The 27,373-nt window shown below is 37.3% G+C and overlaps 1 protein-coding gene across 2 annotated transcripts in view; it reads left to right on the top strand.

Moving 5' to 3' along the window:
* Window positions 1-27,373, top strand: part of EXTL3 (exostosin like glycosyltransferase 3) — a 90,749-nt gene that overhangs the window by 26,472 nt on the left and 36,904 nt on the right. Inside the window, exons 2-3 of one of the 2 annotated variants that reach the window (XM_051975743.1) lie at window positions 15,097-15,189; window positions 22,569-25,188. In XM_051975743.1, coding sequence (XP_051831703.1) covers window positions 23,041-25,188 — 2,148 coding nt within the window. In that variant the 5' untranslated portion in view covers window positions 15,097-15,189; window positions 22,569-23,040. The remainder of the gene's footprint in view (window positions 1-15,096; window positions 15,190-22,568; window positions 25,189-27,373) is intronic. The other variant, XM_051975744.1, reaches the window with a different exon arrangement.

The raw sequence follows: 27,373 nt of genomic DNA, 5'->3' as shown, positions 1-27,373 counted from the left end.
ATAATTTCTCTCTTCATGGAATTTGTATTCTGGTGAGTTTGTTTTGCTACACTCAAAATACAGTGTTTTGTAAATCAGAATTCTAGTTTATTAACTTGACCTTAGAAATAACACCCAAGTGGACCTAAAATTCTTGTCAACCAGTCAGCACATTCCTTTTCTCTTAGAAACATCTAATTGGGAAATCAAATTAAGATAAGTGGGTTTCTTGATGACTAGAGAATCAGAGTAAAGGGAGTTGGATTGTCTTAAGAGGTATTATCATCAGTCTATAAATAACTTTCTCCAGTATAAGAATTTACGAGAATATATCTCCCTAGGCAGAAGGAATGCATGTGAACTGTCAGCTGGCCAGAATATCCTGTCCCTGGGATGGCTGAAAGCAGAAAAATTTGTTACTGATCCAATTCTACTTTTTCCAGGATATCTTACACGTTTAAAAAGACTTTCTTATGATGTTCATGAATTCAGATTAAAATTTGTTACATTTTGGGGGATGAAATTTGAGAGGCAAGAAGGCTAGTGCTATCAGCTACAATTTCCAAGTCCCCTCATGGTAGGTGATTTCTGTTGTATGGTCTTTCATTTATTTTGACCTAGAACAACATTTATTTCACTGTCTTGTGCACCATTTTCAAGTAGAATACTTGCTCAGAGTTGGGATGTTAGTCAAAATTGCTTGAGTACTTACAAGGTCACCAGGATGGCTTTAACAAGAGGTCTAAGACAGGGTCCCCATCATCCTGCAGAAATTTACATTCTATCTGGAAATGTACATAAAAGAATAGTGAAGAGTGATAACAATCTATAGTAAATGTGGAATACTGCTTTCCACATAGTGTTTCATTTGATTCTCACGACTCCCAGGTGAGGTAAGTGGATTGATTGTTCTCACATTTTAGTTTGAAAAAACCTTAGCAAAGAGAAATTAAGACTTATCTAGCAAGTAACTATACAAATTGGGTTCAAATTTAGGTCTTAATGACTCTGGCCTAGGATTCTAGACATTCCCTTCAAAACTTTTATCTTTTGTACGCGGCAACCTAACTCTGTGACGTTAGACAAAATGATTAACCTCTTAGCAGCTGGTACCTGAAATTCCCTCTAGCTCTGAAATCTATTACACTAAAGACAGAATTCTATGGGAATTCAGAGAAAGAAGAAATTTCTAGGGTAAATTTCAGTTAGGAAAAGCATCATGGAGGAAATGGGACTTGAACTGTCTTAAAGGATGAATAACCATTATTATATTTACATAGCACTTAAGTTTTAAGAGCTACTTTATCTTTATGACAAGGGGCATGTGGTCCAACCTGCAAGTCTAGGTGCTATGGATATTTTATCTGTGTAGCTACATTATTATTGGGGCAAGGAAGGAGACTTCTACTAGTTTTAAGGTAGTTACAAAAAGCTAAAGAATGAACACTTTTTGGATTCCTTCCAGTTGATATAGGTAGTATTTCCTGGGGGTTCAATTAGATGATAGTTTTCGTTTATTCATTTAATTGAAGAAACAAAGGCCTAAGGACTTTAGGATCTTAAAGAGATTATTTTTTCCCCTATCGGGAAAATTTTTATGTATGAGATACTACCAAAAATTTTATAGGGGAAGAGCAATAAACTTCTAGTACACAAAGATCCTTACAAGGGCATAAAGGCCTTATTAATGCAATTATATATGTTTGTGTATGCATGTATATATACTTGGTAGTGCTTATTATTTCAGAATTCTAAGGAGTAAAACTATGTCTTCATATGTCTAATAAACAGAGGTATAGAACTATAGAGAGCAGACATTATAGAAAGTCTTGCTCTTTTGTTGTAGGTGAGTTGTTTTTCAGTCATGTCTGTATTGACTCTGCCATAGATGCCAATAAACAATAACTGTTGTGAAAACTTGTACTCTAAACAGTTTCAGTTGGATGACGGTAAAGATATGGTCTGCTATAGATAACATTTTAGAAAGCTTGATTCTTCTTGTCTCATATTTTTACCCTGGATGTCCTTGAGATATATTAAGATTATTCTCACAGAATTTCTGCTGAGATAAGAAAGTGGGCATATGTGTCATTTAGCTAGTAGTTTTTTCTTTTTCTAGTAGTGCCTTTTTCTTGGGTTGTAATATCATAGATTAGGCTGGAAGGTACATAGGAGAACAAGAGCTGAAACCCAGGTTTTCTGATTCCAAATTCATCTTTGATTCCAAGAGCACTATGTTGTATTCAGCAACATCTGTGGTTTTTCACTTTCAGTATTTTCTCTTTCAGATATCTTGAAATTTTATTCTTTGGTACTTTGCAAGTTAGAGTTATTACTAACACATACCTAGTCTGACATATCCTTGTTCTGGGTCAGTTGTTCTTAAACAGAATGATGCCATAGGAGTCTGGGTCATGAAGCTGACATACCATCTTCCCTGAGTTCCTGTCAAGTGACTGAGGCTCATGGGGCTGTTTTCTTTAGGGCTGTTTCTTCTTAGCATTCAAATATATTGGTTCTACTGTTGATGGAGAACATTTGTTTGTTGTAAAAATCTTTTAAAAAACTTTTACTTTTCTTCTCTTTATTGGTCTTCAATTTTTGTATTGAATATTCTTGGGATGATCTGGCTCAATTGCACCTCATGCCAACATTCTGCAACCTCAGTTTTCCTCAGTTGCTTCTTGGACAATTACAGAGTCATAACATTATAAATTCAGAGCAGGAAGGGATCTGGTGGCCATCATCTTCCCCTCTTCTTCCTCCATAAAAGCTTACAAATAAGTTTATATTTGAAACTGGTGTTGACTTTGGTTGCCACATTTGTACAGTGCCCCAAGCATTGAGATAGACATAAAGTTTAAAAAAGGACCAATTATTGCCCTGTGGGACCTTACAATTTGGTAAGAGACTAAGACATCAATGCAATACTGAGCAATAACTCAGTATTCAGTATTGATTTAGGTGACTTGCCCAGGGTCTCACAACTAGCAGGTCTCTGAGGCCAGATTTAAACTCAGGTCTTCTTGACTTTGGTCCTGGATTTGATCAGTATAGCAGTCAGGATGTCTCCCTCTTATCCTTTGTTCTTACCATGTGATCAGTCTATCTCTTTTCCATTCAAACATTTCTCTGATGTTATTTTTTCAAATTCTTCTTTAGGTACCTCATTTGTGATAGGTTGTAGCCTGGTCACATCATGTACCCTCCATTCCTTTTTGTATAGGGTTTTTTTTGGGGGGGTGGGGGTGGGGTTCTTGCCTCTTATAGTTAGAGAACAAAAGATTAAATAGTTTTTACACATGGTTTAAGAAGCCATAATTCTTAGCCCTTTCTGTTGCTTTTCTGACATTCTATCAGAAGTATATTTTTTTCCTTGGCTGTCATTATTAATAAGTATTGATCAACTCTTGGTCAGCATAGATTTCTTTGTAGTTAGCCAGACTTGTCTTTAGAAAGCAGGTGCAATCTTTTGCCAAGACTTTATTTTGTCTTCCCTGTGTGTTAGAACGTGTCAAAGATTGGACATCCTTGGCATAATCTTCAAGAACCCAGGGCTCCTTATTTGCTATGGTAAAGAAGGAGTCAGTAGGACTTTTGTTGATACAGGGAAAGTTAAGTGGAGAAAGCATAGCTAATTCCCAAACTATGATATGTTATTGAATGGAAAACCCATAAAGCTGGTCCATCAACATATATATCTTAGACACTTCAGATAAACAGTGAACTGAGCTCAGAAATAAAAAAAGCTGAAGAGAGTATCCTGGATGTATTTGAAAACTATGTAATGCTTTCAGGTAACACCATACTTCTTTCTGAAATTCCAGTCCATTTTTTGAATACTAGTATGTATTGAGTTGCTAGATTGTGCAATGGAGCAAGTACTGGGCCTGAAATCAGGAAAACTCCACTTTCTTGAGTTCAAATCCTGTCTCAGAAACTTACTAGCTGTGTGATCCTGATTAAACTTTGTTAGCCTCAGTTTAGTCATCTGTAAAACCATCTGGAGAAGGAAATGGTAAGTACCCATTTCTCCATTTTGCCAAGAAAATCCCAGATGGGGTCATGAAGTGAAAATGTACATTTTTGAAAATCACTGAACAACAATTCTTCCAGTGCAGCCATATTGTAGTGAATCATGGAATAGCACTGTCTCTGTGAAATCAAAACTGCAGTGAAAATATGTATGGTGAATATAAGTAGTATAATACAAATGATACCTGCAAGAAGTGGCATAATAAAAAATGTAATTCAAAAAATGTATGACTGGAAAAATAAGCAGGCTGATCATGTAACAAGAGCAAGGGATAATATGGGACTGCCTATGGGTTGTTTTTGGTGCCTGATTAATACCCCTTAAAGGTTCTAGAGAAAGGATCTCAGCATTATTGAGTAGAGCAGAGATGGGGGAGAGGGAGAGTTGTTTTGGACGAACTTGGACCAGAGTTGCAAAGTCTGAGCTAATTAGGTTGAGTTGTCATCTGCACAATTGTAAGGAGTAATAATAATAATAATAGCTAGCATTTACACCATGTGTTAATGTCTGCAAAGTACTTTTATGTATATTATCCTCATCAGGATCATGTGAGACAAGTGTTATTATTCCATCTAAAGATGAAGAAACAGAGACAGAAATTAAATGACTTAACTTATTTGAGGCAGAATTTGAACTCACATGACTCCAGGTCCAGTGCTATCTTCTCTGCTAGCTAACTGCCCACAATATAGCAATCCTACTAGATCCTTGGAAATAGTGAAGTAAGTGAAATAACGTAAAAAATAACATCAGAGAAATGTTTGAATGGAAAAGAGATAGATTGATCACATGGTAAGAACAAGGGATAAGAGGTGGACATCCTGATTGCTATACTGGATCAAATCCAGGACCAAAGTCAAGAAGACCTGAGTTTAAATCTGGCCTCAGAGACCTGCTAGTTGTGAGACCCTGGGCAAATCACCTAAATCAATACTGAATACTGAGCTATTGCTCAGTATTGCATTGATGTCTTAGTCTCTTACCAAACTGTAAGGTCCCACAGGGCAATAATTGGTCCTTTTTTAACGTAATTATTGCTCCAAGCAGTGTCTGTCTTAAGACATTACTATAGTGTTGTGAGAGGCAAGAGTTGGATTTTCTGGTTGAGATCCTTGAGAATGGGGACTGATTTTTGTCTTTTTTTGTATTCCTTCATTTAGCTTAATACTTGGCACGTTGCTGTTCAGTTGTTTCATTCCCATCTGATTCTTAATGATCCTATTTCATGCTTTTTTGCCGTTTCTTCTCTAGTTCATTTTTTTTTTTTTAACAGATGAGGTAATGATTTAGTGACTTGTCCAGGATCACATAGCTAGGAAATGACTGAGCTCAGATTTGAACTCAGGAGGTGAATCTTACTGATTTTAGTCCCGGAGTCTAGCTGTCCACTTAGCTGCCCCTCCTGGTGTATAGTTAGGGGGGTGTGTGTGTGTGTGTGTGTGTGTATGTGTGTGTGCGCATGCGCGCGGTGGGCACTGCACTTGTGTACACGTTGAGTGAGAGAGGGGAGGAAAGGGGAGAAAATTGTCTAATTTGAGTACAGAGAGTGTAAAAGGAAGGTGTTTTAAAAACTTAAGTAGAAAAATTCTCATTTCTTTTTCAGAGCAAAACCCAGTAAAGTAACATTAAACACACTTTTAGAAATTCAGGGATTTCCAATTTATCAGCAGTAACAATTAAAAAAAAGTAAAGTATATATTATATAACCTTAAGGATTGTATCTGCATATTGACAAGTGAAAGTATCTACATCCTATTTTATCTCTTTGTTTTTTGGTTAATTTCTTCTTCTGGATGTTCATAATCTACGTGTTTACCTTAAAAATGTTCTGCTGTAATTTATTCTTTTTTTTTTTTTAAGTGGAATTTGAAAAAGGCATTCAAAGTTCCAATAAGTGACTTGTACTTAGGATACGAGGACATTTTTATCTGTGATGACAGTTTGTCTTGTATCATAAGTTATTCACCACATCTTATAAAAACAGCTTTAATTTTGGACAGATTATTCTCATACTGCTTAGATAATATAAAGAAATAAGTAAAGTTTTTCAAAGATTAAAAAAAGATAAATTTTATTTCAGCAAGTCATATAAATCATAGTATGCTCTTAAGTGCCTTCTATTGTGTAGTCTTTCAAAACAGTTCTGCAGTCATTGACATTCATTATTTTGATTTTTATTAGATATTCTCTATAATTTTTTATAAATTTCTTAATATTGAACCAATATTAATTTCTAACATAAATTCGAACTGAGCATAGTGTATTATAATGTTTGGTCAGTGTTGTTATAGCCTCTTAGCTAATAATATTCATTATTTTTTGCCTTGATCACTAGGGATATTAATCTGTACTTTGCTTTGCTTTGTCTTTTTCTGGTTGGATAACAATAATCTGGTTGGATTTTCTTTTTGTATCAAAATAAGAATTTGAATAGACTATACTGTTTTTGCAAATGGCCTATGTAATATTGGATTTAATTGCTTGTTGAATGTGTGGCATAATTTACTTATGAATTCTTCTGATTCTGATGTTTTTTCCTTTGGGAATTCATTTAAGACTTGTTTATTTTCCCTCCTGAAATAAGGTTATTTAAAGCTTTGTTCTTCTGTTAATTTGGCTATTCATTTGGGTACATATTCCACTTCATTTGTTATTCATTGGCATATAATTGGAAAAAATAGTTTGTAATAATTTTCTTTATTTCCTCTTTGTTTTGAATTCCTTTTCATTTTTGACATTGGTAATTTGATTTGATCTTACAAAGGATTATTTTTTGTTTTATTCCCCCAAACCTATTTTTAAAATTCTATTTACTGATTCAGATTTTCTTCTTTTAGTTTTATTTTCTCCTTTGAATTTCATGAGTCCTACATTGTGTTTAGGTGAAGTTTTTGGACTTGCTACTTTCCTGTTTTGTGTTTTTTTAATTCATTGAACTATTCTTTTTCTCTTTTTGTTGAGTTGAAAGTTCAAGAGATGTAAAATTTCCCATAAGAAAGTATGATGATTAAAAATGGATAGTGTTGGATTCAGTATCAGGAAGATCTAGATTTAAATCTTGACTCAGTACTTGTTAGCTGTGGAATCATGAGTATGTCAGTTAATATCTTGGGGCCTCAGTTTTCTTACTGGTAAAACAAAAGGGTTTAATTTGATGATTTTCAAAGTATTTTCTAACTCTAAATTTATAATCCTATGATCCTGACTTTGATATTGTTTCATGTTGTCATTTCTCTTATAATTATTTTGCATTTCTGTGATTTGTTCTTTGATCTTATTAAATCACTTTTGTGTCCATTTAAGTTTGAGTTATTTCTTCAGATGCCTTTAATTGTTATTATCAGTAAAGGATGCTTAATATTTACTTATGACATTTTCATATTCTAGCAAGCACATGGTCAACTTTTTAAAATGTGGCATATACAGTTGAGAAAAACATATACTTTTTTTTTCAATTGTGTTGTAGTAATTGTCAGAGAGTTCCTATAGCTAATTTACCACCCTTTATTAAAGCTTTTTATTTTAAAAAACATATGTGTGGACAGTTCTTCAACATTAGCCCTTGCAAAACCTTGTGTTCTAGTTTCCCTCCCTTCCCCCACACTCTCCCCTAGATGGGGAGTAGTCCAATATATGTTAAACATGTTAGAAATATATGTTAAATCTAATATATGCTTACATATTTATACAATTATTGTGCCACACAAGAAAAATCAAATCAGAACAGTTATTTAAAAAGAGAAGCAAAATAAAATGCAAACAAATAACAACAAAAAGAATGAAAATATATAGGTAATTTTTCTAGAGCCTTATTCAGATTCCTTAGTTTATTGTTGTTTTTTTCATCATTACATTTGTCTAAGACTGAGAGAGGTACATTGATGTCCAATTTAGTTTTGATCTATTTCTCCTAATTTAACTTGCCTTTTTAAGTACTCTGTGTGTGTATTTACTAAATTAATTAAAATATTGATATCTTGAATCAGAGAATATAAGTGAGGATAATTATTTCATTGTTTATGATGTCTTTAAGTATAATTGCTAGCATTTATATAATGGCCAGCATTTATATAGTGTTTTAAAGTTTATAAAATACTTTACAAATGCTTATTTTATTATTACAACAATATTGGGATTATGTGCAATTATTCTTATTTTTAGATGAGAAACCTGAGGCAAATCAAAGTTAAGTATCTTGCCTAGGGCAAAGCTTCTTCCATGTGGGTCATGACCCCATGGGGGGGTCTCATAACTGAAATTATAATTTATTATCAGTAAATGTCTTATTTATATACCTATTTTATATACCTTTATAATCAGGGTAGAGTAAAAAAATAGAGTGAAAAGGGGTTATGAGTGGAAGAAATTTAAGAAGCCCTAGCTTGAGGCAGCCAGTTAATAAGGTTATATGTAAGTTGAGGTTTTATACCAGGTCTTGCACACTATCCACTGCCCCACCTTGCTGAAAAACATAGTTTCCCTTTTTGTGGGTTTTTTTTTTTTAACTCTATTTCTACAGTATTTTTTCTGAGATTATGAAGCTACCCCGGGTTTTTCCACTTTACCTGGAACATTAAAAAATTAGGTTCTAGACTTTCATTTTAACTCAGAGTGAATCTTTATATTTCATTTGTATTCCTTTTAACAATACATTATTGTATTGTTCTTTCTAATCTAGTCTACTATCTTTCATTTTTGTGGGTGAATTAATCCCATTCACCTTTGCAATTATGATTATTAATTGCATATTTCCCTCCAGTGTAGTCTCTTATATTTTTCCTTTCTTTGTCTTCTATCCCCTTTTGAAAACAACAAACATATATATATAATGTTTTCTCTATGCCAAGAATTGTGCTAAGCACTTTACAATTTTCTCATTAGCGCCTCACAACAATCCTGTGATGTAGGTGCTATTATTATCCTCATTTTACAGATAAAGAAACTGAGGCAAACAGAAGAGATGATAAAAAAGAAAAATCACTAGGGATTTGCTTCTATTCCATTGCTTCTTCCCCTTTCTCAGATCAATAAAAAGAGAGTAGTATTCTGCTCAGAAGCACTGCCTTGGGCAGAAAGGAAATCTAAATCTCTTCATCTCAGCTGCTGTAGAAAAGAAACAATTGGAGAAAGAATGGCTGCTGCTATTGAAAGTGCTACAGGAAGTGCAGAGTGAGATCACTGTGGCATCTGTAGGAGTGGATTCCCTGAGCCAGTCATTGTTGGATGTGGACCCAACTTTCGCAGAGCGTGTCTCTCCTTGGTCGGAGAGCAGGAGCTGAAGCTTTCCCGCATCCTGGGTGCAGGCAAGTGTCCCAGGTCAGAGCATTCCCATCCCTCAGGGAGTGCCTAGCCAAGTTGCCTGACTTGGGCAAACTGCAGAGAATCGTAGAGCAGAGGCAGCAGGTCACTCACAAGGAAGTCTGAGCTCCTCCATGAAGATGATCAGTTGTCAGGCATGATGTGGCCAAATCCCAGAGCACAGCTCATGCTCTCCCTCCTGTAGAAGAGGCAGCTCACAATCACAGGAAGAAGCTCCCGCACATTTGGAGATGCTTGGAGAGGCGCTTGGAGGAAGCTGAGAAACCTCTTACTTAGGAGGAGATACCTGCTGTCGATTGGCATTGGATGATTACAGGATTATGTTAAAAATTGTACCTCTTCCTAAGCAAGAAGCAATCCCAACATCTTGAAAGGATAAGGCAGGAGCAAACCCTTCAGGATCTCCTACTAGAGTTGCAGGAAGCAGGCCCCTGACCTAATCTGTATCTGCTAGAGGATGTGGAGCATCCTGGGAAGGCATGGGTTAGTGTTGTCCCAGAGCTGAGAGAATGTCCCATCCTTGGCGTGATAGGGATGCATACCTGATTCATAATGGACATCAGCGATGGATCCCACATCAGCTCGTCCCTGGTGACCAGAAAGGTAGAAAATACTAGCAGGTGGAGGCCAAGACTCTTGAGGGCTGTTTGCCCTTAGGTCTTTGCTAAGCAGGCCTTTAGCTCAAGCAGACAGTCCAGGGAAGTGGATGTGATTCAGCTACCTCAGTGAATACTAGGGATCTATGTCCCCTACTTGAGGAGAAAAAAGGTCAGGAATGTGAACTACTAGGCCTCTTTGTTCCTGCTTCACTGTGTCAAGAAGGAAGGTAATTACTATTTCCAAACCTCTTCTGGATCATTGAACCATCAAGAGAAATGCCCTGTACTTCAGGTTGAAGTTGTAGCTAGAAAATACTTCTTATACTCTTGTCTTTTACAATGTTTTTCTTTATTCTCTTATTTATAAGTTTTACCCCATTTCATTCATAACACCTGTTACACCAGTCTTTTCTCCTGGACCCTCACTTCCAGGAACAAAACCTGGTCCCAAGACTCTCTATCAAGGGGACTCACATCTTTCTGCTTGCTGCTATTCATCTCTCTGAGCATTCTCTAAGCTAGAATTATCAGTGCACCATCGGCTCCCTGGCTGTGGTCCTTTCATTTCCTGCTTTCTCCTGCAACAGAATGAGAATTGCTTACTTCATGATGGAGAAGTTCCCTGCTCACCAATTGGAGATTTGTCTTCTTCCATACTGCAAACTGAGGGGATTATTCCCAAGTATTTTATAGTCTCTTGTACTCTGTTCATATATTTTTACAATCAGTCTTGTTTCAGCTGTTTAAAAATACACATGAACATTCTGGTTCCCATACTCTTATGTTTCATTTCTTCCTAGAATACATTAAAGTCCCATGAGATTTATAGATTTTAAGCTTTGTAAGCTCTGTATCCCTTAAAACACAGAAAATCTTTTCTTGCCCTATTTAATATAAAATGAAATAAAGTCTAATATTTAGTGTTCTTATGTATTTTGTTATTGTTCATTCATTTTCTCCATTGTGAGCCCATTTGAGGTTTTCTTGCCTAAGAGAATGGTCTATCATTTTCCTGTTCAAGTCATTTTTACAAATGAGAAAACTGAGGCAAACAGGATAAAGTGACTTGCCCAGACTCACGAAGCTATTAAGTCTTAAATATCTGAGGTCAGATGTGAACTCAGTGAGGTAAGTCTTCAGGTTCTGGGCTAGGCATTTTGTTCTATGTGCTACTTAGCTGTCCCCATATGTGCATTAGAAATTAATTATTTAATTCCAAAGGTATCATCAAATCAGTTACTAAATATTACCCATGTCATTTGACAAGACTCCCTGGGAGTCTGTATGTCTCAGATTGGGAATCCCTGATGTATATATGAATTGTCTATTTGTAGAATGTTTATTTGGGCACTGCTCTGGCCTCTTTAAGAGTTCTTAACTCTTTGAGTCTTTATCTCCTCAAGATGCAGTGGGAATCTGAGTGGAATGTGCTAATCCAAATTTCACAAAGAAATACTGTCTTTCACTAACATTAATTTGCTTTGAGATCCTAATTTGATACTTCATTTATCTTTGTGATGAGTCTCTGGCCTTGGAAGGAACAATTAGTATAAAGATAACATCATTTCTGTTACAGTGCTTCCTCCTCTCCTCCCATTTGATCCTAGCACAGATGCTGTGGGTGAGATGGTGCAAGACAAATCAACCCTTGTTTTCTGTGAGCAAAATTGGAGTCTGTGGCAGAAGCTCTTTGGAAATATGGAGTTGCCTGATCAGGATGATGCTTCTGCCGCTCTACTTCTGCCAGTATGGTTGTGGATAAAGATAATAGTTGGAGATTATTAGCTACTTCCTGACCAGAGGAAAGGATGGACTGGGGAGAACATTATTTCCCAGCTTTACATTCTATTTATGGCTCTTAAATCCTTCTAAGATCTGTTAGGAATAGAAGCATGGAAACAGAACATGGAAACAGAACACTTGGACAAAACCTGGCTATCCATCCAGTGAATCCAGGCTCTCCATATATTCCTTTGCTCTAAGCAAAAGGAAGCGCCTTTATCTTCTGAGGGTCAGAAAGGTTGGATGACTTGTTCAAGGCTGTACAGGCAGAAATTTGATCCCTTCTTTGGAAATTCCAGGTCTAAATCAAAGGTTCTGAAAAAGGCCTCATTTCCAAAATATATATAGAGAACTGACCCTAATCTATAAGAAATCAAACCATTCTCCAATTGATAAATGGTCAAAGGATATGAACAGACAATTCTCAGATGAAGAAATTGAAACTATTTCTAGACATATGAAAATATGCTCCAAATCATTATTAATCAGAGAAATGCAAATTAAGACAACTCTGAGATACCACTACCTGTCAGATTGGCTAGAATGACAGGGAAAGATAATGGGGAATGTTGGAGGGGATGTGGGAAAACAGGGACACTGATACATTGTTGGTGGAATTGTGAACACATCCAGCCATTCTGGAGAGCAATTTGGAACTATGCTCAAAAAGTTATCAAGCTGTGCATACCCTTTGATCCAGCAGTGTTTCTACTGGGCTTATACCCCAAAGAGATACTAAAGAAAGGAAAGGGACCTGTATGTGCCAAAATGTTTGTGGCAGCCCTGTTTGTAGTGGCTAGAAGCTGGAAAATGAAAGGATGTCCATCAATTGGAGAATGGTTGAGTAAATTGTGGTATATGAACATTATGGAATATTATTGTTCTATAAGGAATGACCAGCAGGATGAATACAGAGAGGATTGGTGAGACTTACATGAACTGATGCTGAGTGAAATGAGCAGAACCAGGAGATCATTATATACCTCAACAACGATACTGTTTGAGGATGTATTCTGATGGAAGTGGACCTCTTTGATAAAGAGAGCCTTAATTGATCAAAGATGGACAGAAGTAGCTACACCCAGAGAAAGAACACTGGAAATGAATATAAACTGCTTGCATTTATGTTTTTCCTCCTGGGTTATTTATACCTTCTGAATCCAATTCTCCCTGTGCAACAAGAAAACTGTTTGGTTCTGCACACATATATTGTATCTAGGATATACTGCAACCCATTCAACATGTAAAGGACTCTTGCCATCTCGGGGAAGGGGTGGAGGGAGGGAGGAGTAAAATCGGAACAGAAATGAATGCAAGGGATAATGCTGTAAAAATTACCCTGGCATGCGTTCTATCAATAAAAAATTATTTTAAAAAAAAAAAAAAAAAAAAAAAAGGAAATTCCAGGTCTAGTACTCTTAATCACCAGGTTATATTTTGGCCTCAGAATTAGGAGGAACTCAGTTGAAATTCCCTTTTCAGACTATCTCTGGAGAATTATGTTCAGTTTTGGCCATATAGTGATTATTCAGTTGTTTTAGTCATGTCTGACTCCTTGTGAACCCATGTGGGGTTTTCCTGGCATAGATAGATATTGGAGGGGTTTGTCATTTCCTTTTCCAACTTATTTTATAAATGAGGAAACTGAAGCAACAGAATAACCTGTCCAGGATCACTTCTGACATCTTCATTTTAAAAGTACATTGAATAGATAGATACTTTAGGATTTGGTCTTGGTGTTTGTATTAAATTTTGAGGCCTTAATTTAAATCTTTCATTGTATTGTGATTTTCTTTTAGGTGTATTGCACTAAGTGAAAGTTGTTAAATACATTTTCCTTTCAAAAACTGGGGGGGGGGTAACAAAAGTACATTGATAAGTTGCAGAATGTGTAAGAAGGGTCTCAAGGATGGAGATGGGCCTTGGATCTGTCAAATGAAGATTATTTGAAGAAACTGGGGACCTCAAAGCTTGGAAAAAAGAAGGCTTAGATCTGATAGGTTAATTATCTTCAGAATTTGAAGAATATGGAAGTGAGATTAGATTTGTTCTGGGAACCAGGAGAATGAGTAAAAGTTGCCAAGAGGATTATTGACACAAGAAAGCTTTCTATCAACCAGAGCATCCAAAAATGGAATGGGCAGAGAAGTTTTGGGTACCTGCAATTTGGAGGTTTTGACTGCTAAAATGTCTTCCAATTTTCAAATTCTGTTATTTTGTTCTAGAAAAATTCTAGAAAGTTACCATTTTACAAATTAACATTTAATAAAGCAGGAAATAATGAGCAAGACTAGCTGAAAAAGCCTTCCTGGAAGAGGTTTGCCTAGAGGTAGACTCTAAAAGATATCTGAGGAGAAAAGGGAGAGTACCTTAGACATGGAAATCACCATTGGTATATATGTCAAAGTTTGTGTAGAATATTTTGGAAGATTTTGATGATATTTGCACAAGAGGGAATATTTGTTAGGGATTAGTAAGAGATTAGTAAGATTGAAAATGTAGGACAGAGTCAGATTATTGAAGGTCACAAGTGAAGTACAAGATTTTTGGATTTTATGTGGGAGCTAATAATAGCCATTGCAAGTTTGTGAACAAGGGTATGACATGTCAGAGGAGGTTGTTCCAGTAATTTAGGCATGAGATGATGAAGGTCTGGGCTAAGGTGGGTGGGAGTGGGAACTGAATGGCACTCTTCCTACTAAGCTACCTAGCTATCCCTCCACCCCTAGGATTGTTAATGAGGATCAAAGAAAAACAGTGTTTGAAAAGCATAAACTTAAGCTGAAAGAACTCTTTAAATGCTCTGGTGTTGGTATTGGGGGTGATGGTTGTTATATGAGCAGAAAGGTTAAGGCAAGTGAAGCAAAACTGCTGAAGACTAGTCACCCAACAGAAGTTTCTCCTTTTTTCTCTCAATTCAAATCTGGCAGCAGGAATTGTTTGCAGTTAAGAGGAGTTACTGTTACCAAGTAACTCGTGTCAGATTTGGACTTGTGTCAGATTCTATGTGATTACTTTGCATTATAATAAAGTTTTCCTTGTGCTTGAAGTGTATGTAAAGGAAATCTTTATATAATATATAGCAATGGGATTCTTCTCAAATAATAGTTCACTTTATGGATTATAAAGCCATAACTGTGCATAAGGTGGTATAGACTGAGTTTGGAAAAAAACACTGTTATATCCCCATTTTACAAGTGAGAAAATTGTGGCTCTGAAGAGTAGGGATAATAAATATGGGGATCCAGGCCCCAAACTCAGCTCTTCTGATGCTAAATTCAATGCACTTCCCAGCACACAGTTTTACTGGACTATATGCATAGCCATATACTAGCCATGCATTTTTCTAACTGTTCACTTCTCTCTTTTCTTTCAAACCAGATGACCATGTTCTAGAGCTTACTACTCCATGAGATTGTGTAGCCAAGAATGATTCTTCCTGAGTCTGAGGAGGAAAAGATCTAGAAGTTGATGGTAAAGTAGAAATGAGCTAGTTTCATTATTACATCATGCTCTTGCATTGCTATCATGTCTTCTATCTTCTCTTCATGACCTATGGCTAGTATAAAGACCCAATATCTATTCAGAGCAAAGGAGAAAACTTAAACTAATAAGAAAGCAGAACAGTGATTCTAATACTACAAAGTCACAACATTTTGGTTTTTCTGTAGCCAGGTAGTATAGATAAAGGTGATGCTGAAACCTAAAGTATGACCATTCTTATGGGAGGCTGAGGTACATTAGTGGTATAAGTTGTAGGAGCTGAAATTGAGATATATATGTGTGAGAGTGTGTGTGTGTGTGTTGTGTGTGTGTATACACATAGTTAGTAGACCATATTTCCATATTGGTCATGTAATGAAAGAAAGCACAAATAAAGTTTTAAAAAGTTTGCTTCAAGCTACATTCAGATTACCTCAGGTAAATATCATTTTTTTTTTAGTAAGTCCTATAGAATTGTCATGGATCATTGTATTGCTGAAAACAACTTTAAGTCATTCACAGTTGATCATTGTTACTTTGTGCAATGTTCTCTTGGTTCTCTGCTCACTTCACTTTGCTAAATTTTAGGTCATATAAGTCTTAACAGGTTTTTCTGAAAGTATACTGCTTTTCATATCTTATAACACAGTAGTATTCCCTCCCAGTTATATACCATAACTTATTTAACAGTTCCCCATTTTATGAGCATCTTGTCAGTTTCCAATTCCTTGCCATTACAAAAAGAACTGCTACAGACATTTTTGCATATATGGGTCCTTTTCCCTCTTTTATGATCTCTTTAGGATATAGATCCAATAGTGACACTGCTGGGTACATTTGTGTACAGGAAGATGAAATGAGCCTCTGCTGTGCACAGTTCCAAATGAATGGTTGAATTGATTTTCAACTCCATCAACAATGCATTAGTTTCCCAATTTTCCCACATACCTACCAATATTTGTCATTTTTCTTTTCTGTCATATCAACCAATATGATATGTATGAGGTGATATTTCAGAATTGTTTTAATCTGCATATCTTTAGTCAAGTGATATAGAACATTTTTTTCATATAATTATAGTGTTGAATTAACTACCTGGTCTTATCCTTTAACCATTGTCAATTGGGAAATTACTTGTATTATCAATTTGACTGATTATATTTGAAAAATAAGATCTTTATCAGAGAAACCTGCTATAAAATTTTTTTCATTTATGATTACTGATTATGTATTTCCCTTCATTCTATCTCTCCCTGTTTAGCCTTTTCTCTCTGTCCTTTCACCTTGTCCTCAAAAGTGTTTTGCTTCTGACTACTGCCTGCCTAATCCTCTTTCCCTTCTATCATCCATCTCCTATATCAGTCCCTCCCCCTTCCCCCCTCCCCCCCTTCTCGTATTTTCTTCCTCTCTCAGTTCCCTGTAAGGTAAGTTTCTGTATCCAGTTGAGTGTGTATGCTGTTTTTCATTGTTTTGTTTCTTCTTAATTTATTTTATTTGAAAAAACAGAAAAAGAAAAACAGAAAAGGAATACAAAACAAAAGAGAACATTGTCATGTGTCTAACAGAGCATCAGGGAGGATTCAAAATATATAACAACAAATTACTAGATCAAGAAAGTATATTAGTAGAAGAAATTATATTCATGAATGTCCATTTTTCCTTTATTTCCTTGTAAATTGTTCTTTGGTTCTCTGCTGCACATCTTGTTTATTTTATTCTTTTTTCCTCCCTTTCATCCCCTCAAACCCCTAAGTAAGCTACAGTTAGGAAAAGATATATTTATGTGTACACATGTAGATATATACATACATACACATTCACACATATTCAACCCACATACAAACACACATCTTTCCTATCTCTGCTGACTCTTAAATTAAATTCTGCTCTCTTGCTACTACTTAATCTCCCTCCACCCAAGGATCCCTCCCTTGTTTTCTTCCCTCATACTTTGCTTTCCCATCTGCCCTTTCTTCTCCCCTTATTTATTTATAGATTTTGAAGGGTGCTATACCTTTCCTGATATATATGTAGTGTTGCCTATTGAACCCATTCCTGATGTGAGAAAGTTTTCAGAACTACAAGCCTCCTCCCCCTCCTTCTAATGAAACACTTTGTGTCTCTTCCTCTATACCTCATTTTTATAACATGATTACTATTTTTACCTTAACTCTTATCAATCTTTCTTTTCAGCTACCCTATTGTTGATGTGAATCTTAAACATATAGTATATATTTCCCATGTAAATCATTTGTCCTTGTTGAGTTCCTTAAAATTAATCTTTGATATTGGCTTTTATGTATAAAATTTTCTGTTAAGTTCGGGTTTGGTTGATAGAAAGTCCTGAAAATCTGCAAGTTCATTGAAGGTCCATTTTTTCTCATTCAGAATTATAGATAATTTTGCTGGATGTGATATTTTTGGCCACAGGCTTAAAGTTTTTTTGCTTGTCAGTAGATATGATTCCAGGACCTATGATCTTTCATTGTAGCTGCTAAATCTTGTATACTACCAATTGTAGCTTCAGCGTATTTGAATTGTTTTTTCTTGTTTCTTGCAAAATTTTCTCTTTGATCTGGGTTTTTTTATATTTGGGAATAATATTCCTATGTATTTTCTTCAGATCTGTCTCTTTTTTTTTTATGTTTGACATTCTGTTCAGTTTTCTCATTCTTTATAATCTGTTTTGTTATTTCTTGGTCTCTCATAGCTTCGCTAGTTTCCCCTTGCCTGATTCCAATTTTCAAAACATTATTTTCATCTTTGAAACTTAATACCTCCTTTTCTAGTTGGTTTATTTTTTATAATGTTCTTGTTTTTCTTGGATTTTATTTATTTTTTAGTTTTCCTCAGTTATCTTTCATTTGATTTTTAAATTCTTTTTCGAGTTCTATGAGTTCTCTCTGGGCAGGGAGCCATTTCATATTATTATTTGGGGTAAAAGCTTTTTTTTAAAAAATAAATTAAAAAAAATATTTTTTTAACTAAAGTGTCCTCTTTTGAAGATGTACCCTGGTCTTCCCTGTTCCCATAATATGTTTCAGTGGTGGGTTCTTTATTCATTGCTGGTTAAATTTTGTTTTTAATGAGGTATTTGTGTAAGCACTTCTTATCATGAGGTGGGAGGGAATGGTATCTCAAGCTTCCCTTCAGCTCTCCCCTATGACCTAGAACCCCAAACCAAGAGCTTTACTCTCCTGCAAGTGCCCACAGCCAGCAGTGTCCCTGCCCTGAGTCTTCTGTACTCACTGGGTGCTGGTTCCTTCTTGCTAAAGTCCATTTCAGCAGCACAGCTGGGTCTGGTGATCAGCCTAGGCTCATTTTGTCTTCCTGGACTCAAACCCCAACTCAATAAATAATCTGGAAGGTGAAGTCTCTGTGGTTCCTGCTGAGGCTCCAGCTATACCAACTAGCCTGAGGGATCCCCACTTGATGTTTCTGTGGAACTCACCTGGAGGTAGGAGCAGACCTGGAGGTGTGCACTTCAGGCAGATTAATCCCCAGCCCAAAGTCTTTCTTCAAATCTTCTCCAGTTGCATCAGGAGGATCCTTCTTCTGCCCCAAGTCTTCTTTGATTTTTCACCGGTCTGTGCTCACCCTGAAGCGCAAATTTGTTCTGTTTGTGGGGGAAATTAGGAGAGCTTGAAATTTATCAACCTACTCTGCCATCTTCCTAGAACCCTCCCCAGGATTCTTTCTTTGAGTCAATTCTAGTGAGAGCAAAATTTCAAGCCGAATTTTTTAAGATTTCAACTCAACTCATATCTTCTGTCTGTGTATACTTCTTTTAACTATTTAAATAATGATGTAGTTCATAGGAATTACAAGTATCCTATATAGGAATATAAACAGTTTAATCTTATTGAATCCCTTATGATTTCTCTTTCCTATTGTCTTTTTATGCTTCTCTTACATTTTGTATTTGAAAGTCATATTTTCTGTTCAGCTTTGGTCTTTTCCTGAGGAATGCTTGAATATCCTTTTTCATTAAGTGACTATTTTTCCCCTTTAAGGATTATACTCATTTTTGCTTGAAAGGTGTTTCTTGGTTTTAATCCTAGCTCTTTTGCCCTCTGGAATATATTCCAACCACTCTAATCCTTTAATGTAGGAGAAAGCTGCTAAATCTTGGATTATCCTTTCTGTGGCTCCATAATATTTGAATTATTTCTTTCTGGATGTTTACAATATTTTTTCTTTGATCTGGGAGCTTGGAAATTTGGCTGTAATATTGCTAGGAGTTGTCATTTTGGGATGTCTTTCAAGGAGGCGATCAGTAGATTCATTCCATTTTGATTTGACCCTCAGTTTTCCTTGATAATTTCTTGACAGATGCTATCCAGGTCCAGGGTCTCCTTTTGATTATATATTTCAGTCTAATGATTCTGGAATTAATTGTCTCTTCTGGATGTATTTTCCAGGTCAATTGTTTTTTTCCAGTGAGATATTTTATGTGCTCTTCTATTCTCATTCTTTTGATTTTTAAAAATTGTTTCTTTATATGTCATGAAGTCATTAGTTTCTACTTGTCCAATTCAAATTTTTAAAGAATTATTTTCTTCAGTGAGCTTTTGTACTTCTTTTTTTCTTCTGGCCAATTTTTTTTTTTTTTTTTTTTTTTTTTTTTTTTTTTTTTTTAAGAACTCCCTCTCTCCTTCCCTCCCTGGGTTAAGTGACTTTGTCCAGGGTCACACAGCTACTAAGTGTTAAGTGTCTGCGGTTAGATTTGAACTCAGGTCCTCATGACTTCAGAGCTGGTGCTCTATCCACTGCACCGCCTATCTGCCCTCAAGAAGTTCTTTTCTGTAGTGGATTTTGTGCCTTTAAGAAAAAAAAAAAACCAAAAAACATTTGGTCTATTTTTTTTTTTTTTTTTTTTTTTTTGGTGGTGGTGGTGTTCTCTTCAGTAGTTTTTAATGCCTCTACCAAGTTATTGGCTCTTTTTTCATGATTTTCGTGAATCACTGTCAAATTTCTTTTCCCAATTTTTCCTCTTGTTTGATTTTTAAAATTCTTTTTGAGCTCTTTTAGAAATTTTTGGCCTGGGTGGGTTTGAAACCAATTCACATACTCTTCTGAGGCTTTGAATGTAGCTGTTTTTACTTTGTTATTTTCTTTTGAATTTGTTTTGATTTTCCCATCACCATTGGTTGGTGTTTGTTCATTTTACCAGCCTATTTCTTGACTTTTAACTTTATATTGAAGTTGGCTCTGCTCCCAGTGGGTACAGCTATTATGCCAAGCTTCAGGTTTTTTATGCAGCTGTTTTCAGAATTAGTTTAGGAGATCTATATGTTTTCAGTTTTTCTAAAGTGGTATGATCTAAGGAGAGGTCACTGTTCTCCCTGCTTGTGTTCTATTCTGTGGATGACCACAAGCACTCTTCACCTTGAAACTATGGCCAGGGTTCCTGCTCCCCTGTGGACATATGCTCTGCAGGGTAGTGCTCCTTGCTTGAATGGTGTAACAGAGTTCTGCTACCTGTTCCAGCCAAGGGGTACTTTTTGTCCTACTTAACCCTTACCTCTGTGGGCCGAGGAAGATACTATTGCTGATTCATTTGCCCCAAAGTCTTGTTGTTGACTTTTTAGGGCACAGCCCCTACTGAATTGTACTCTGTTCTCACCCAATGAGACAGATCTTTCCTTCTGATCTTCTAAATTGTCTTGCAAAGGAAAACTGTTTCATTTCGACCTTTTATTGGTTCTGTCACTCTAGCATTTATTTTGAGTTATTACTTTTAAGTTTGGAGGGGTTTTTGGTAATGCTCTAGTTAGTCCTTTGCTCTGCCTACTGACTTAGTCTTCATAGTTGGAGAGTTGGAAGAGTTCTTACTTCCCATTGCAACTTCAAGGTTTTCTTTGTTGAAGTCAAACTCTCTGCTTGCACAAGTGATCCCATTCTGTTTTTGAATAAACATCAGACATTTTTTTTTCTTGAAGTTTTATTTATGGCTTTTTTCCCCTTTCTTTAGAATTTCTCCCAATATTCTTTCTCTTTACTTCTCCCACAGAGCTATCTCATATAGCAAATACTGTTGGGGGTGGGGGTGGAGGGAGAAGAGGAAAAATAATTGGTAAAAATTGATCAATACATTGGAAACATTTGACAATATTTGCAATGCTCCACAGCTGGGGCTCTCTAATTTCTATAAAGGAATGGGAACAGGGCATTTTGGAGTTATGCTTGGTTTTTTAATAATTTTTGCAGCATTTCCTGATCAATGCATTGAAAACATCTGACAGTATTTGCAGTGCTCCACAGCTGTGGCTCTCTAGTTTCTATAAAGGAAAGGGAACAGAGTATTTTTAAAATATCTACTTTTTGGAATTATGCTTGTTTCTTATAATTTTTGCAGCATTCTCTTTTGTTTTTGAAGTTCTTTATATTTACATGGGCGGACAGGGAAAATTAATTAGGGAAAGTAAGCTATTACCCTAAAGGCTAATTCAGTTATAGCCAATCTTTGGGGTATAAATATATGCCTCCAGAAGATCTAATTTGACCTTGGATTATTCTCAGTCAGGGTTAGTTCTGATGCTGTTTTGTATGTCATTGTAATTGAGCCTCTGAATTATGATGCCAAGAGGCTGAGTTAGGTACCCTAGTATGTCTTTGCCAAGGCCTATCCAGAACTAAACCTCTCTCTTATGTTAAGAGTTCTATTCCTGCTACTTTGTGAATGGGTCTGCTAAACTCTAAACTTGAGAGGTAATTATGGTCCCTTAAGTAGTCTTCTCAGTATGTTATTTTTAGTATCATTCCATTTAGGACTTGAAGGAACATTGGTGTTGATATTCTCCAGTCCCTTCTTTTTGCAGATGAGTAAACTGTGGTCCAGAGTTCATAGGGTAATAAGTAACAGAGCTGGAATTGATCCCATGTCCTTTTCTCCCAAATGCTGTGCTTTTTCCATTGTTCTTTGGGTTAGGGAAGATTTGAAGCAGCTTTGGTTATAGGGAAAGGACATTATATTTGCCAAGAAACAAAACCCAGGTCTGGGATAGCAGAATGTGTGACGTTTCTTTGCATTCTAAAAGAAAATTATTTTTCTTGTAGTTCTGTATTAATGCTCTAGAATCAATTAAGGGTAGAGTTTTTATTGTTTTGGGTAAAAAGAAAACAGTGGAGATTGTGGGATTTTTTTTTGTTTGTCTTGTCTTTTTAGAGGAGAAGGAACTCTCATTATTGTAATTCCCTATTATAAATTTAAACACCACCACCAACACCACAAAACATTAGACTTGTAGGGCTTCCAAGCTGTGCTCAGATTTCTCATTCTATTCTTTATGGAAATGTGCAAGACAGGCTTAGAATGGTTATTTCAATGTGTTTTTTGCAAGGCTGATGATGATTCTTCTCCTTTTCAGGCCTGACTACCTCCTAACGGCAGCAGTGACAAGACCGAAGCAAGGCTTTGCTCATGATCCGTCCAGCTGTGCATGCTAACTATGCCTGTTCTCCAGTCGGCAGCATCAAGACCCAGGAGCCATGGCCGCTGAGCAGTGCCGCCTGGTTCCGGGGTGCTTCCCCTTGGTGCCATCGCCAGAGGCCTCTCTTTCCCCACAGTGGCGACGTGACATTTCTGCCTGTCTGACAGAGATTGAGGGCATGTTCCTTGATCGACAGCCACAGCTTCAAACCTGCAGGAGGAGGGTCAGAGACCATTTCCATTACAGCTGAGGAAAATGAAATTTCCATTTTATTTGGTGCCTTGTAGAGACAGTGCACTAAATTTTAGGGAGAGGAGTGAGGAAGAGGAAGAATTGTTAAGTGGAAACATATGTGGTTATGGCGACTGACCCAACGTGATCAGAGGGGGCAAGCGTGACACAGAGACTTATGACAGGCTATACCATGTTGCGGAATGGGGGCGTGGGGAATGGAGGCCAGACCTGGATGCTGCGGTGGTCCAATCGCATCCGGCTCACCTGGCTCAGTTTTACACTCTTTATCATTTTGGTTTTCTTCCCCCTCATTGCTCACTATTATCTCACCACCTTAGATGAGGCGGACGAGGCAGGCAAACGCATCTTTGGGCCGCGAGCTGGCAATGAGTTATGTGAAGTGAAGCATGTGCTAGACCTCTGCCGCATCCGTGAGTCAGTCAGTGAAGAGCTCCTGCAGCTTGAAGCCAAAAGGCAGGAGCTGAACAGCGAAATTGCCAAGCTCAACTTGAAGATCGAAGCCTGTAAAAAGAGTATTGAGAATGCCAAACAAGACCTCCTCCAGCTCAAGAACGTCATCAGCCAGACTGAACATTCCTACAAAGAGCTGATGGCCCAAAATCAGCCCAAACTTTCCCTGCCCATCAGACTGTTACCAGAAAAAGATGATGTGGGCCTGCCTCCCCCTAAACTGTTGCGTAGTTGCAGGCTACACAATTGCTTTGACTACTCTCGCTGTCCACTCACTTCTGGATTCCCAGTCTATGTCTATGATAGTGACCAGTTGGCCTTTGGCAGCTATCTGGACCCCCTGGTCAAACAGGCCTTTCAGGCCACAGCACGAACCAACATCTATGTCACAGAGAATGCCGATATTGCCTGCCTCTATGTGATCCTGGTGGGAGAAATGCAAGAGCCGTTGAGTTTGCGGCCTGCTGAACTGGAGCAACAGTTGTATTCTCTGCCCTATTGGCGGACAGATGGACACAACCATCTCCTCATCAGCCTGTCGTGGAAGTCGAATACACAGAATTTACTGTATAATGTCAGTACTGGCCGAGCCATGGTGGCCCAGTCCACCTTCTACACTGCTCAGTACCGATCTGGCTTTGATATAGTCATATCACCACTAGTCCATGCCATGTCGGAGCCCAACTTCTTGGAGATCCCTCCACAGGTGCCAGTCAAACGGAAGTATCTCTTTAGCTTCCAAGGGGAGAAAATTGAGTCACTTCGGTCTAGTCTGCAGGAGGCCCGTTCTTTTGAAGAGGAGATGGAAGGTGACCCTCCTGCTGACTATGATGACCGAATTATTGCCACCCTGAAAGCAGTGCAGGACAGCAAGCTTGATCAGGTGCTGGCAGAGTTTACCTGTAAGAATCAACCTAAACCTAGCCTGCCCACTGAGTGGGCCCTCTGTGGAGAGAGGGAGGACCGCCTAGAATTGCTGAAACTTTCCACCTTTGCTCTGATTATCACCCCAGGGGATCCCCACTTGGTGATCTCTGCCGGATGTGCCACGAGGCTCTTTGAGGCCCTGGAAGTTGGAGCTATTCCCGTGGTGCTCGGGGAGCAGGTGCAGCTTCCCTACCAGGATGTGCTGCGGTGGAATGAGGCAGCCTTGGTGGTGCCCAAGCCGCGCGTCACGGAGGTTCACTTCCTGCTGCGGAGCCTCTCGGACAGCGATTTGCTGGCCATGAGGCGCCAAGGGCGCTTCCTCTGGGAAACCTACTTCTCCACCGCTGACAGTATCTTCAACACAGTTCTGGCTGTGGTTAGGACTCGCATCCAGATCCCAGCTGCTCCCATCCGGGAAGAAGCAGCAGTTGAGATTCCCCATCGCTCAGGCAAAGCGGCAGGTACTGACCCCAACATGGCAGATAATGGGGATCTGGACCTGGGGCCAGTGGAAACAGAACCACCCTATGCTTCTCCTAAATACCTCCGCAACTTTACTTTGACTGCCACTGATCTTTATCGCAACTGGAACTCGGCCCCAGGGCCTTTCCACCTTTTCCCACACACACCTTTTGACCCTGTTCTGCCTTCAGAGGCCAAATTTCTTGGCTCTGGCACTGGATTCAGGCCCATTGGTGGAGGAGCAGGAGGCTCTGGCAAGGAGTTCCAGGCAGCTCTTGGAGGCAATGTTCCAAGAGAGCAGTTCACAGTGGTGATGTTGACTTATGAACGAGAGGAGGTGCTCATGAACTCCTTAGAGAGATTGAATGGTCTCCCTTATCTGAATAAAGTGGTGGTTGTATGGAACTCCCCAAAGCTCCCATCAGAAGATCTCCTGTGGCCTGACATTGGCGTTCCCATTATGGTAATAGAGAAATAGGCCCCTTTGATGCCGTTATCTGATTTCTTTGGACCTATAAGAACTGCCTTATCCCCATTCCTCAGTGTCCCTTGTTCATGTTACTTCCCTCTTTAATATTTTATAGATTTCACCTCTACTTATCTTTCATATGTTGCACACACTTATTTTCTATTCTTCTAGTTTTCCCAAAGATCTGTAGATTTGATATTGATAGAGCTTCCTTTCTTTCCAGACTCATTCATTAATGAATTTTTACTCATGTTGTTTGTAGAAATGCTGTTTGAAAGCATAGCTTTTCATGAAAAAGAGTTTGAAGTTTTGAATTTCCGTTTTTAAGAGCTTGTCCAGGACAAGATTAGTAGGAGTCTGTAGATTGTTGCAACAGAGACTTCTTACCATTTCTAATTGTCCTTCAAACTTCCTAAAAACAAATTCATTTTCATTCTTAAATTGAGGGGTCTTATACAAGTAATGGTCAATTACGTTTTTTAAAAAATTATGACAGGATAAATTCAAGCTAGTTTAGAAAATTAATCTATAAAAAGACAAAAACTTCATCAATTCAGTACAAATTGGCATAATTTTAGGATGAATACAGTTTTATTTTATAGGAAGATACACAAACATTAGTTCTATTTCTCCTATCTGTAGATCTTCTTAAGTTTGGCTGCAGGTGTATGGGAGGAAAGGTCTTCTGTATCTGACCTCCTAAATATAAGGTATATGGTATGGTAGATAGTGGATTTGGAATTAGAGGGCCTGGTTTTGCCTGCTTCTGCTACTTAATACATAAATTGTCTGAGCCTCAGTTTCCTGATTTGCAAAAAGAATTAGATGACATGCAAAATCCCAGTTTTATTATCGTGTCATCAAACTAGAGGAAATTTTCCCTATAGTACAGTTAGAACCAGCAGACTGAGAGCTTAATCTAACATGCTTCTCCTAACAGCCTCTTGTTTTTATTAACACGTTATTGAATGACTTTATCATGCTTAAAAGTTGATGTCTCCCAATTTTTCAATCACAAAGTAATATAGTTTTTTCCTATCAAATTTCCAGAACTTCTAATTCTTAGGCTTTTAAAATAATCTTAGATGCTGTAATAACAATAAAACCATATGTATGTACATATATATATGTGTATATATTATAGATAGGGTTTTAAGGATTAGAAAGTGCTCTCCTAATTTGTTTGGTCAGAGAAATAAATAATACTGTTATTTAAATTTTTTAGATGAAGAAAGTAAACCTCACAGCAGGCAAATGATTTGCTCTATGACGTTATACGGGGATATCCAGGTGATGCACTGGATAGAGTGTCAGGTCTGGAGTCATCTTCCTGAATTTAAATCTGGCCTCAGATGCTTCCCCAGGCATTTCACTTACCCTTGTTTGCCTCAGTTTTATCTTCTATAAAATGAGCTAGGGAAGGAAATGACAAAACCATTCCAGTATCTCTGCCAAGGAAACCCCAAGTAGAGCCATAATATCTCTAAGAAAACAACTTAACATCAATTCACATTTGAATACAAGTTGTCTGACCAACATTCAACACTCTTTTTGCGACACCTTTTTGTAGCTCTTATTGTAATATATACTTTTTCTCAAGGAAATAAAATTAAATTAAGAAGAACAATCCATATAACCTAGGAGAATATCATTTCTCATGTCCCAAAACAAGCCAACTTAAACATTTCCATTTCAATCAAATTTTCTCAAAATTTACTTACATTGGATGATTCCGGCAAACTCATAAACTCCATCAATGTATCACCAACTTCCTTAACTTCTCTAGGAATATAATCTGCAATTTAAGAAAGGAATGCTTCTTTACCTATCTTGTCTTCTTTAAAAGGTAAGCTCCTAAAAGAACTGAGAGCTTTTGGGTAGGATTTTCTATGCAATCGTTAATTCATACTAGATACTCAATAAATGTAACTTGAGAAGAACTATACATTACAATTATAGCTCAATCAATTATTGGTAAATCAATTATAGGTAAAATTGTATGTGTGTATGCATCCAGAGGATGAGCAGGAGCTTACATTGACTATTTTATGGTTACAGAATGCTTTACATACATTATCTCATTTGACTCTCACAGCAAATCTGTGAGATAAGCAGTGCAAATGTTATTATTTCCATTTTGGAGATGATGAAACTTGAGACCCGGATTAATTTTCTTGTA

This window comes from Antechinus flavipes, chromosome 2 (genome assembly GCF_016432865.1).
Source record: "Antechinus flavipes isolate AdamAnt ecotype Samford, QLD, Australia chromosome 2, AdamAnt_v2, whole genome shotgun sequence".
Classification (NCBI taxonomy): Eukaryota; Metazoa; Chordata; class Mammalia; order Dasyuromorphia; family Dasyuridae; genus Antechinus; species Antechinus flavipes.
The sequence above is the reverse complement of the archived record's forward strand: the minus strand, read 5'-3'. Positions and strand labels throughout refer to the sequence as shown.